General features: G+C 46.1%; 1 protein-coding gene across 2 annotated transcripts in view; it reads left to right on the top strand.

The window, feature by feature from the left end:
* The window catches only part of SH3TC1 (SH3 domain and tetratricopeptide repeats 1), a 111,039-nt gene that overhangs the window by 52,232 nt on the left and 45,533 nt on the right, over positions 1-13,274 (top strand). For both annotated transcript variants that reach the window (XM_038745937.1, XM_038745938.1), the window contains 3 exons: positions 2,013-2,083; positions 6,355-6,550; positions 10,146-10,279. In XM_038745937.1, coding sequence (XP_038601865.1) covers positions 2,013-2,083; positions 6,355-6,550; positions 10,146-10,279 — 401 coding nt within the window. The remainder of the gene's footprint in view (positions 1-2,012; positions 2,084-6,354; positions 6,551-10,145; positions 10,280-13,274) is intronic.

Genomic DNA, 13,274 nt, shown 5'->3' with positions numbered 1-13,274 from the left:
TGCACAGTCCCTACCCACAAGGAGTTTACAGTCTAGAGGGGGAGAACTATTAATAGAAACAAATAAATGAGCAATATGGAAATAGGTGCTGTGGGGCTGGGGGGTAGAGGAAATGAATAAAGGGAGCAAGTCAGGGTGGCGCAGAAGGGAGTGAGAAAAGAGGGCTTATTAATAATAATTAGAGAAGCAGCATGGCTCAGTGGAAAGAGCCCGGGCTTTGGAGTCAGAGGTCATGGGTGTGAATCCCAGCTTTGCCGATTGTCAGCTGTGTGACTTTGGGCAAATCACTTAACTTCTCTGAGCCTGTTACCTCATCTGTAAAAAAAAAAAAAAAATGGGGATTAAGACTATGAGCCCCCCGTTAGACAACCTGATTACCTTGTTACCTCCCCAGCGCTTAGAACCGTGTTTCACACATAGTAAGTGCTTAATAAATGCCATTATTATTATTATTATTAATCAATCAATCAATCAATCGCATTTATTGAGCGCTTACTATGTGCAGAGCACTGTACTAAGCGCTTGGGAAGTACAAATTGGCATCACATAGAGACAGTCCCTACCCAACAGTGGGCTCACAGTCTAAAAGGGGGAGACAGAGAACAGAACCAAACATACCAACAAAATAAAATAAGTAGGACAGAAATGTACAAGTAAAATAAATAAATAAATAAATAAATAGAGTAATAAATATGTACAACCATATATACATATATACAGGTGCTGTGGGGGAGGGAAGGAGGTAAGACGGGGGGATGGAGAGGGGGACGAGGGGGAGAGGAAAGAAGGGGCTCAGTCTGGGAAGGCCTCCTGGAGGAGGTGAGCTCTCAGCAGGGCCTTGAAGGGAGGAAGAGAGCTAGCTTGGCGGATGGGCAGAGGGAGGGCATTCCAGGCCCGGGGGATGACGTGGGCCGGGGGTCGATGGCGGGACAGGCGAGAGCGAGGTACAGTGAGGAGATTAGCGGTGGAGGAGCGGAGGGTGCGGGCTGGGCAGTAGAAGGAGAGAAGGGAGGGGAGGTAGGAGGGGGCAAGGTGATGGACAGCCTTGAAGCCCAGGGTGAGGAGTTTCTGCCTGATGCGCAGATTGATCGGTAGCCATTGGAGGTTTTTGAGGAGGGGAGTAATATGTCCAGAGCATTTCTGGACAAAGATAATCCGGGCAGCAGCATGAAGTATGGATTGAAGTGGAGAGAGACACGAGGATGGGAGATCAGAGAGAAGGCTAGTGCAGTAGTCCAGACGGGATAGGATGAGAGCTTGAATGAGCAGGGTAGCGGTTTGGATGGAGAGGAAAGGGCGGATCTTGGCAATGTTGCAGAGCTGAGACCGGCAGGTTTTGGTGATGGCTTGGATGTGAGGGGTGAATGAGAGAGCAGAGTCGAGGATGACACCAAGGTTGCGGGCTTGTGAGACGGGAAGGATGGTAGTGCCGTCAACAGAGATGGGAAAGTCAGGGAGAGGACAAGGTTTGGGAGGGAAGACAAGGAGCTCAGTCTTCGACATGTTGAGCTTTAGGTGGCGGGCAGACATCCAGATGGAGATGTCCTGAAGGCAGGAGGAGATGCGAGCCTGGAGGGAGGGGGAGAGAGCAGGGGCAGAGATGTAGATCTGGGTGTCATCAGCGTAGAGATGATAGTTGAAGCCGTGGGAGCGAATGAGGTCACCAAGGGAGTGAGTGTAGATTGAGAACAGAAGGGGACCAAGCACTGAACCTTGGGGAACCCCCACAGTAAGAGGATGGGAGGGGGAGGAGGAGCCTGCAAAAAATTATTGTTATGAATTACTGTGTGCCAGGCCCTGTACTAAGAACTGGGTTGGATACATGCAAATCAAGTTGGACACGGTCCCTGTACCATGTGGGGCTGTTGTAAGCCTAAGGCAGGTGACGTGTATGCTAATTCTGTTGTACTCTTCCAAGAGCTTAGTACAGTGCTCTGCACATTGTAGGTGCTCAACAAATGGCATTGCTTGATTGAAGTAGGGATTCTAAAAAAATGAATTTTACTGCCTAGGTGGGTTCTGAAAATGAACTCGGAGTTTACTGACCTCTCCAAGGCTGAACCGGCGATCGACCTTCCAATCGGTAAGAAACTTCTGTTGATTCCGGCCTGCCCGATATTGAGGCTTTGGGATGTTTGGCTGATGGCTAGATCTTGATTTGTGTCCACCCGATGTGGTGATAGATTCCTTCTCCAGCCCAGCCCGCACCCTCCGCTCCTCTGCCGCTGCTAACCTCCTCACTGGGCCTCGTTTTCGCCTGTCCCGCCATCGACCCCCGGCCCACATCCTCCCCCTGGCCCGGAATTCCCTCCCTCCACACATCCGCCAAGCTAGCTCTCTTCCTCCATTCAAAGCCCTACTGAAAGCTCACCTCCTCCAGGAGGCCTTCCCAGACTGAGTCCCCTTTTTCCTCTCCTCCTCCCCACCCCCTGCTCTACCTCCTTCCCCTCCCCACAGCACCTGTATATATGTTTCTACAGATTTATTACTCTCTTTATTTTGCTTGTACATATTTACTATTCTATTTATTTTGTTAATGATGTGCATCTAGCTTTACTTCTATTTATTCTGATGACTTGACACCTGTCCACATGTTTTGTTTTGTTGTCCGTCTCCCCCTTCTAGACTGTGAGCCCGTTGTTGGGTAGGGACCGTCTCTATGTGTTGCCGTCTTGTACTTCCCAAGCACTTAGTACAGTGCTCTGCACACAGTAAGCACTCAATAAATACGATTGAATGAATGAAAAGGGAGTAGGAGATAAGGAAAAGTGGGGCTTAGTCTGGGAAGGCCTCTTGGAGGAGATGGGCCCTCAATAATAATGATCATAATAATTATGGTATTTATGTGCCTGCTATGTGCCAAGCACTGTTCTAAGTGCTGTGGTAGACACGAGGTAATCAGATTGTCCCATGTGGGGCTTGACAGTCTTAATCCCCATTTTACAGATGAGGGAACTGAGGCCCAGAGAAGTTAAGTGGCTTGGCCAAGGTCACACAGAAGACAAGTCGTATATATATACCTGTATATATGTATATAGTTTGTACATATTTATTACTCTATTTTACCTGTACATATCTATTCCATTTATTTTATTAGTATGTTTGGTTTTGTTCTCTGTCTCCCCCTTTTAGACTGTGAGCCCACTATTGGGTAGGGACTGTATATGTTGCCAACTTGTACTTCCCAAGTGCTTAGTACAGTGCTCTGCACACAGTAAGCGCTCAATAAATACGACTGATGAAGTGTCGGAGCCGGGATTAGAACCCACATCTTCTGACTCCCAAGCCCGGGCTCTTTCCACTCAGCCACGTTGCTTCTCTTAAGGCTTTGGAAATGGGGAGTGGGATTGTCTGTGGGATTTGAGGAGGGAGGGCCAGGCCAGAGGCAGGACGTGGGCCAGGGGTCAGTTGAGCTGTAGTGCAGGGGGAAGCTACATTCCTCGCCAGCCCTGGGTTAAGGAAAATCCCTGTTTTAAGACGTGAGCTTTGGGGTGCTGTTCCTTCCCTCTTGGTATCACTGCTCTAGCCAAAAAGACTCACAAAAACAGCGTTTTGGAGACCAGAACACAGAGTTCACCCCTGAACCATGGGTGCCCATGCCCTGACATGCTTACGTCCTGACTATGTGCCAAGCGCTGTCCTAATCCCTGGAGGAGATACAAGTTCATCCATTTGGACACAGTCCCTGTCCCACAAAAGGCTCACCCCCATCCATCCCCCCCACCTAACCTCCTTCCCTTCCCCACAGCACCTGTATATATGTATATATGTTTGTACATATTTATAACTCTATTTATTTTACTTGTGCATATCTATTCTATTTATTTTATTTTGTTAATATGTTTGGTTTTGTTCTCTGTCTCCCCCTTCTAGACTGTGAGCCCACTGTTGGGTAGGGACTGTCTCTATATGTTGTCAACTTGTACTTCCCAAGCGCTTAGTACAGTGTTCTGCACACAGTAAGCACTCAGTAAATACGATTGATTGATTGATTGATCCCAATTTTTCATATGAGGTAAATGAGGCCCAGAGAAGCGAAGTGACTGGCTCAAGGTCGCACAGCAGACACGCGGCAGAGCCGGGATTAGAACCCAGGTCATTTAGTGGAAAGAGTCCAGGTTTGGGAGTCAGAGGTCGTGGGTTCTAATCCCAGCTCTACCACTTGTCTGCTGGGTGACTTTGGGCAAGTCTTTTACCTTCTCTGTGCCTGTTACCTCAGTTGTGAAATGGGGATTAAGACCGTGAGCCCAGCATAGGACAACCTGTTTACCTTGTATCTACCCCAGCGCTTAGAACAGTACTTGGCACATAGTAAGTGCTTAACAAATACCATAATAATAATTAATTCAATCATATTTACAGCTTACTGTGCACAAAGCACTGTACTAAGCACTGGAGAGAGTACAACATAACAATAAACGGACACACTTTCCCTGTCCACAGTGAGCTAATAGTCTAGAGTGTCTTCTGATTCGCTTAGTACAGTGTTCTGCACACAGTAAGCACTCAGTAAATACGATGAATGAATGATTCCCAGGCCCATGTTTATTCATTCAATCACATTTGTTGAGTGCTTACTGTGTGCAGGGCACTATAGTAAGTGCTTATTTATCCGCTAAGCCATGCTGCTTCTCAAACTAGCAATCACTCTGCTCCATTTCTTTAATACTGGTTTTTTTTTTGGCCAAAAGTCAGTTTCTGTGCTCTACTGGCTTTATCTGTTTTTCATGTAGCATGACCTAATAGAAGACGCACAGGCTTGGCAGTCATAGAACCTGGCTACTAATCCCGACTCTCCCATTTACTTGCTGTGTGACCTTGGACAAGTCCCTTCACTTCTCTGAGCTTCAGTTCTCTTGTTTTCCCTCCTACTTCCACTGTGAGCCCCATGTGGGACAGAGAATGTATCCAACCTAATTAACTTGGATATGCCTCAGCCCTTAGAACAGTGTTTGACCCATAACAAGAGAAGCAGCGTGGCTCAGTGAAAGAGCCCGGGCTCTGGAGTCAGAGGTCATGGGTTCAAATTCCGACTCCGCCAATTGTCAGCTATGTGACTTTGGGCAAGTCACTTAACTTCTCGGTGCCTCGGTTACCTCATCTGTAAAATGGGGATTAAGACTGTGAGCCCCCCGAGGGACAACCTGATCACCTTGTAACCTCCCCAGTGCTTAGAACAATGCTTTGCATGTAGTAAGCGCTTAATAAATGCCATTTTAAAAAAATAAAAAAGCTCTGAGCCCCCCGTGGGACAACCTGATCACCTTGTAACTTCCCAAGTGCTTAGAACAGTGCTTTGCACAGAGTAAGTGCTTAATAAATGTCATTATTATTATTACTATTATTATAAAATCATGGTTTCTAATCCCATCTCCCCAACCTGTCTGCTGTGTGACCTGGGACAAGTCACTTAACTTCTCTGAGCCTCAGTTACCTCATCTGCAAAATGAGGAGGAAGATTTTGAGCCCCACGTGGGACAACCTGATTAACTTGCATCCCCTCCAGTGCTTAGAACAGTGCTTCGCACATAGTATGTGCTTAACAAATGCCATCATTATTACTTAACTTCTCTCTGCCTGTTACCTCACCTGTAAAATGGGGATTGAGACTGTGAGCCTCATATAGGACAGGAACTGTGTCCAACCTGATTTGCTTGTAATAATAATGATGGGATTTGTTAAGCGCTTACTATGCGCGAAGCACTGTTCTAAGCACTGGGGGGGATACAAGGTGATCAGGTTGTCCCACGTGGGGCTCACAGTCTTAATCCCCATTTTACAGACGAGGTAACTGAGGGCCAGAGAAGTTAAGTGACTTGCCCAGAGTCACACAGCTGACAAGTGGCGGAGCCGGGATTCGAACTCATGTCCTCTGCCTCCCGAGCCCGTGCTCTTTCCACTGAGCCATGCTCCCAAGCACTTAGTGCAGTGCCTGGCACATAGTAAGTGCTTAACAATTACCAAAATGATTATCATTATGACAAGCGCTTAACAAATATCACAAAAAGAAACCATCCTTCTTTGAAGTCAGCCCGAGCTTTTGAGCAGCCCCAACCACGCCGTTGACCAAATTCCAGGCACTTCCAAGGGCAAGATGGCCAGTCACTCCCCAGTCTTCCGAGAATTCCCGGTGTTGTCGAGAATTGAATTTCCATTCCATTTCCTCCGTTCATTCATTCATTCAATCGTATTTATTGAGCACTTACTGTGTGCAGAGCACTGTACTAAGCTCTTGGGAAGCACAAGTTGGCAACATATAGAGACAGTCCCTACCCAGCAGTCTAGAAGGGGGAGACAGGGAACAAAACCAAACATATTTACAAAATAAAATAGAATAAATATGTACCATTTCAGCGGTAGGCTCCACGCTGGCCACGACCAGCTATGAGAGCAGAGGACCGGAAGAGCTCAGTTTCCAAGATGGTGACAGGATCGAGATCGTCGGTTCTCTGCTGGCCTGCCTGCCGTGGTTTGTGGGAAGACACGAAGCCACGGGCCGCGTTGGTTTTGTGAAGACCGGCCTCGTGAAAGGCGATGCCCGTACTTTGGGGTGAGTGGATTAACGAGTATAACCCTCCACTAACAATAATAATGATGATAATTGTGGCATTTGTTAAGCACTTACAATGTGCCAGGCACTGTACTAAGCCCTGGGGTAGACACAAGCAAATCAGGTTGGACACAGTCCCTGTCCCATGTGGCGCTCACAATCTCCATCCCCATTTTACAGAGGAGGGAACTGAGGTCCTGAGAAATGAAGTGACTCATCCAAGGGCACACAACAGACAAGTGGAGGAGCTGGGATTAGAACTCATAACCTTCTTACTCCCAGGCCTGTGCTCTATAAGAGAAGCAGTGTAGCTCAGTGGAAAGAGCACGGGCTTGGGAGCCAGAGGTCATGGGTTCTAATCCCAGCTCCACCACTTGTCAGCTGTGTGACTTTGGGCAAGTCACTTCACTTCTCTTTGCCTCAGTTACCTCATCTGGAAAATGGGGATTAAGACTGTGAGCCCCACATGGGACAACCTGATCACCTTGTATAGCCCCCCCAGAGCTCAGAACAGTGCTTCACACATAGTAAGCGCTTAACAAATGTCATCATTATTATTTTCTACCATGCCATGCTGCTTCTCCAATCAATCAATGAATGGTGTTTGAATACTTAGTGTGTGCAAAGCACTGTACTAAGCACCTGAGGATGATGATGGCATCCTTTTAGACTGTGAGCCCACTGTTGGGTAGGGACTGTCTCTATATGTTGCCAACTTGTACTTCCCAAGTGCTTAGTACAGTGCTCTGCACACAGTAAGCGCTCAATAAATATGATTGATGATGATGATGATGGCATTTGTTAAATCTCATGTGCCAGACACAATTCGCACCTGAGGATGATAATGGCATTTGTTAAATCTTGTTATGTGCCAGATGCAATTCTAAGCACTGGGGTGGATACAGGCAAATTAGGTTGGACACAGCCCCCATCCCATGGGGGACTCACAGTCTTAATCCCCATTTTACAGATGAGGTAACTGAGACCCAGAGAAGTGAAGTGACTTGGACAAGGTCACCAACTTAACCTAGTAGGAAGACATGTTCTCTTCTCACCAAGGGGTTTACCCATATTTTCCCTTTCCTGGCTATCTGCTAGATTTTTTTCTAAAGGCCATCTCTCTCTTGCCCCAAGCTAGAAGAAAATCAATTCATCTGTAAACAAGAGAATGGAGATGTAGAACAAAGAGGGTATAGTTTCTGTTTTAAGAAGAGGCCAGGGAAGATAAGATTTTATAGCTAAGTTTTAGTTCATTCATTCATTCAATCATATTTATTGAGTGCTTACTGTGTGTAGAGTACTGTACTAAGCACTTGGGAAGTACAAGTTGGCAACATATAGAGAGGGTCCCTACCCAACTGCAGGCTCACAGTCTAGAAGACTGTTGTGTTTAGTTGTGGGTGTAACAACTGTTTTGTTGTGGGTGTAACAGGGAAGTCTGACCTACAATTTGGTCTCAACTGCAAGTTGAGCACCTAAGAACAACCCTTTGCTCAGTTATTTGCAGGTTTAGTGCTATTTTTGACCTTCATGAGACTTAAAAAAAACAAACAAATCAATCCGAGGTATTCAGCGTTTATTCTGCTCGGAGTATTATAGTAAGCTCTTGGGAGAGTATTATAGAATCATCTCTTTGTGAGCAGGGAATGTGTCTGTTTATTGATGAACTCTCCCATGCGCTTGGTATAATGTTCACTACACTATATAATGTTCTGCACACAGTAAGTGCTCAATAAATACTACTGAATGAGTAGGCATGATTTCTGCTATCAATAACGATAATAATAATAATGATGATGATGGCATTTGTTAAGCAGTTAATATGTGCCGAGCCCTGTTCTAAGTGCTGGGGTAAATACAAGGTAATCAGGTTGTCCCATGTAGGGCTCACAGTCTTAATCCCCATTTTACAGATGAGGTAACTGAGGCACGGAGAAGTCAAGTGACTTGCCCAAAGTCACACAGCTTATCAGTGGTGGAGCTGGAATTAGAACCCACGACCTCTGACACCCAAGCCTGGGCTCTTTCCACTTAGCCATACTGCCTCTCTAGGAGCTTAAGATCTAGAAGAGCCTTTTTATAATAATAGTAATAATAATAATAATAATAATGGCATTTGCTAAGCGCTTACTATGTGCAAAGCACTATTCTAAGCGCTGGAAAGGATACAAGGTGATCAGGTTGTCTCACGTGGGGCTCACAGTCATAATCCCCAATTCTTTAGAATAAAGAATAAGGAATTCTTTATTCTAAGAAGGTCACTGTGTTTAAATTCTTAACAAATATCATTATTATTGTTATCATATCTCAGAGATGGTCAGGTTAGCTCCTGCTTATCTCAGTGATAAATAAATATGATAATTAATAATAATTGCCAAATAAAAGGTTTAGCAATGCTTTAAAGTTCACAGAGTATGGACAATCCTTCATTATCCTACTTGTTGAGTGTTCCTGAGTTTCTACCAGGCATTGAGGATCTGGGTAAGTTACACCCAAAACCTGCCTTCCAGGAGTTTGCACTCTCCCAGGAGACACAAGATGAATCAACTTGGGATCAAAGTATATAATGATGGTCACGATGGACTATATTGAGGACTTACTGTTTGCCAAGGACTGGGATAAATGCAAGACACTGGAAATCAGCTCAGACACACAGTTCTCTGTCCAAGAGGAAATAATAACAATAATTATGGTACTTGTTAAGCTCTTACTATGTGCCAAGCACTGTTCTAAGCATAAGGTACTCAGGTTGGACACAGACCCTGTTTTACATGGGGCTCACAGACTTAATCCCCATTTTACGGATGAGGCCATCAAGGCTCAGGCAGGAAAGGTAAGGAAAATAGCTATTTTATCTTCATCCTATAGTTGAAGAAACTGAGGCACAGAAAATTGCCTCTCTTCCTCTAGACTGTAAGCTCACTGTGGGCAGGGTAGGTGTCTGTTATATTGTGTTGTACTCTCCCTAACTCTTAGTATGCAGGGCACACAGTAAGAACTCAATAAATACAATTGATACTGTTGGGTAGGGACTGTCTCTATATGTTGCCAATTTGTACTTCCCAAGCGCTTAGTACAGTGCTCTGCACATAGTAAGCGCTCAATAAATATGATTGATGATGATGATGAATTGCTGGATCAAAGTGACTTGTCCAAGGTCACAGAGCGAGCAAGTGTTGAAGCCAGGAGTAGAAACCAGGTCCCCACCTTCCAGGCCTGAGCTCTTTCCACTAGGCCATGTTTTAATTCTGTAGGAAGCAGATGAATTGGAAATAGAGTTTGAAGATTCAGTGACAGAAAGAAAGAGGGAAATGGTCAGTCCGAGTTTCAACTAAAAAATCCACTTAGCTACCCTCAGAAAGAAGTGAAGATCTACAAAAGCCTTCTGTATTTTCTTCTTCGGAGGCATAAAAACAAAATATTGCTTTGGAAGTTCAGTTCCAATTTTCCAGGTACTCAGAAGAGTTAGAAGCAAAAAGCCCCCCAAAGAATCAGTGGTTTGTGTAAGATTCTGAAATAAAGTCTACGTCTAGCTTCCTCCCCCTTTTGTGATAAGATTGCTAGTCACTACTGAAGATGACTGTTTTCCTTGCAGATTGGAAACTATTTATTTTCTGGATGAGAAAGAGGAGTCCTTTTTCACTCCCACACAGTGTTTTTCTGAAGATGAGGCGATGCGGTTATTGAAGAGGACGTCGACGATGGATGTCTGTACGGTGTATTGTGTGGGTAGGTAGAAGTGTTGTGGGTTTTGTGTTCCAGAGACCGAGTTCTCTGTTGATACTACCAACTCCTCGCTGTCTGGCTAATAGCTACCATTTTCTCCCTGCTCCTACGTGGAACTGGAAGGGGGAGACAGACAATAAAGCAAAACATGTGGTGTCGTCAGAACAAATAGAAATAAAGCTAGGTGCGCCACATTAACAAAATAAATAGAATAGTAAATACGTACAAGTAAAATAGAGTAATAAATAAATGAGGAAATGGAGGCACAGAGAAGTGAAGGGACTTGCCCCAGGTCACACAGCTGACAAGTGGCAGAGGAGGGATTAGAACCCACGACCTGTCCACATGTTTTGCTTTGTTGTCTGTCTCCCCCTTCTAGACTGTAAGCCCACTGTTGGGTAGGGACTGTCTCTATATGTTGCCAACTTGTACTTCCCAAGCTCTTAGTAGAGTGCTCTGCACACAGTAAGCGCTCAATAAATATGATTGAATGAATCATTCAATCACCCCTCATTCACGCCTCACATCCAAGCTCTCTAATTCACCCCTCAAATCCAAGCCATCACCAAAACCTACCGGTCTCAGCTCCACAACATTGCCAAGCTCCGCCCTTTCCTCTCCATCCCAACCGCTACCCTGCTCATTCAAGCTCTCATCCTATCCCGTCTGGACTACTGCATCAGCCTTCTCTCTGATCTCCCATCCTCATGTCTCTTCCCACTTCAATCCATACTTCGTGCTGCTGCCCGGATTGTCTGTCCAGAAACGCGCTAGGCATGTCACTCCCCTCCTCAAAAATCTCCAGTGGCTACCAATCAATCTGCGCATCAGGCAGAAACTCCTCACCCTGGGCTTCAAGGCTGTCCATCACCTCGCCCCCTCCTACCTCACCTCCCTTCTCTCCTTCTCCAGCCCAGCCTGCACCCTCCGCTCCTCCGCCGCTGATCTCCTCACCGTACCTCGTTCTCGCCTGTTCCGCCATCGACCCCCGGCCCACGTCATCCCCCTGGGCCTGGAATGCCCCCAATCCCTCTGCCCATCCGCCAAGCTAGCTCTCTTCCTCCCTTCAAGGCCCTACTGAGAGCTCACCTCCTCCAGGAGGCCTTCCCAGACTGAGCCCCTTCCCTCCTCTCCTCCTCGTCCCCCTCTCCATCCCCCCATCTTATCTCCTTCCCTTCCCCACAGCACCTGTATATATGTATATATGTTTGTACATATTTATTACTCTATTTATTTATTTATTTATTTTACTTGTACATATCTATTCTATTTATTTTATTTTGTTAGTATGTTTGGTTTTGTTCTCTGTCTCCCCCTTTTAGACTGTGAGCCCACTGTTGGGCAGGAACTGTCTCTATATGTTGCCAATTTGTACTTCCCAAGCGCTTAGTACAGTGCTCTACACACAGTAAGCACTCAATAAATGCGATTGATGATGATGATGAATGAATGATTGAATGAATGAACTGTCCTTTCCTCTCCAACTCTGTTGGAGGGTTTTGTCATCTGACAACGCTGCTGTCTTGAGGTCCTCACTGGCCTCCCTGCCTCCGACTTGTCTCCTCCTCAACCTGGAACACACTCTGCTGCCCTGATCCTCTCTCTACAACAACGTTCGGGATATGTCTCTCGTTCATCCATTCAGTTGTATTTATTGAGCGCTTACTGTGTGCAGAACACTGTACTAAGCGCTTGGAAGGTACAATTCAGCAACATGTAGAGACAATCCCTGCCCAACAGTAGGCTCACAGCCTAGAAGGAGAAGACAGACAACAAAACAAAATGAGTAAACAGGTGTCAATAGCATCAAAATAAATAGAATTATAGCTATATGTTAGGTAGGGACTGTCTCTATATGTTGCCAACTTGTACTTCCCAAGCACTTAGTACAGTGCTCTGCACACCGTAAGCGCTCAATAAATACGACTGATTGATTGATCATTAATAAAATAAATGTAGTAATAAATATGTACAAACCTATATACAGGTGTTGTGGGGAGGGGAAGGAGGTAGGGTGGGGGGAAGGGGAGGGAGAGAGGAAGGAGGGGGCTCAGTCTGGGAAGGCTTCCTGGAAGAGGTGAGCTCTCAGTAGGGCTTTGAAGGGGGGAAGAGAGCTAGCTTGGTGGATGTGAGGAGGGAGGGCATTCCGGGCCAGGGAAAGGACGTGGGACTGTCTCTATATGTTGCCAATTTGTACTTCCCAAGCGCTTAGTACAGTGCTCTGCACATAGTAAGCTCTCAATAAATACGATTGATGATGATGATGATGATGACGTGGGCTGGGGGTCGATGGCAGGACAGGTGCGAAGGAGGCCCAGTGAGGATATTAGCGACAGCAGAGGAGTGGAGGGTGCGGGCTGGGATGGAGAAGGAGAAAAGGGAGGTGAGGTAGGAGGGGGCGAGGGGATGGACAGCTTTGAAGCCAATAGTGAGGAGTTTTTGTTTGACATGGAGACTGATAGGCAACCATTGGAGATGACGGATGACAGAGATGACCACTGGGGATGACATGCCCAGAGCGTTTCTCGTATTGATTGAGCCCCTACTGTGTGCAAAGCCCTATACTAAGCCCTTGGAATAGTACAAGAAGCAGTACAAAATAGTGGGTAGGGCACGGGCCTGGGAGTTGGAAGGTTCTAATCCTGGCTCCGCCACTTGTGTGCTGTGGGACGCTGGATGAGTCATTTCACTTCTCTGTGCCTCAGTTCCCTCATCTGTCAAATGGAGATTGAGACTGTGAGCCCCATGTGGGACAGAGACTGTGTCCGACCTGATTTATTTGCATCCATCCCAGCACTTAATAAAGTGACTGGGACATAGTAAGCACTTAACAAATGCAATTATTATTATTACAACATAACAATAAATGGACACATTCCTTGCCCACAACAAGCATACACTGTGCCCATCTCACCAATGACCCCTGGCCCCATGCTGCCTCTGGCCTCTAATCAGACAGACAATGATTTTCTGCCACTTCAAGAGCCTGAGGCCTTCC

This window comes from Tachyglossus aculeatus, chromosome 4, assembly GCF_015852505.1.
Source record: "Tachyglossus aculeatus isolate mTacAcu1 chromosome 4, mTacAcu1.pri, whole genome shotgun sequence".
Taxonomy (NCBI): domain Eukaryota; kingdom Metazoa; phylum Chordata; class Mammalia; order Monotremata; family Tachyglossidae; genus Tachyglossus; species Tachyglossus aculeatus.
The sequence above is the reverse complement of the archived record's forward strand: the minus strand, read 5'-3'. Positions and strand labels throughout refer to the sequence as shown.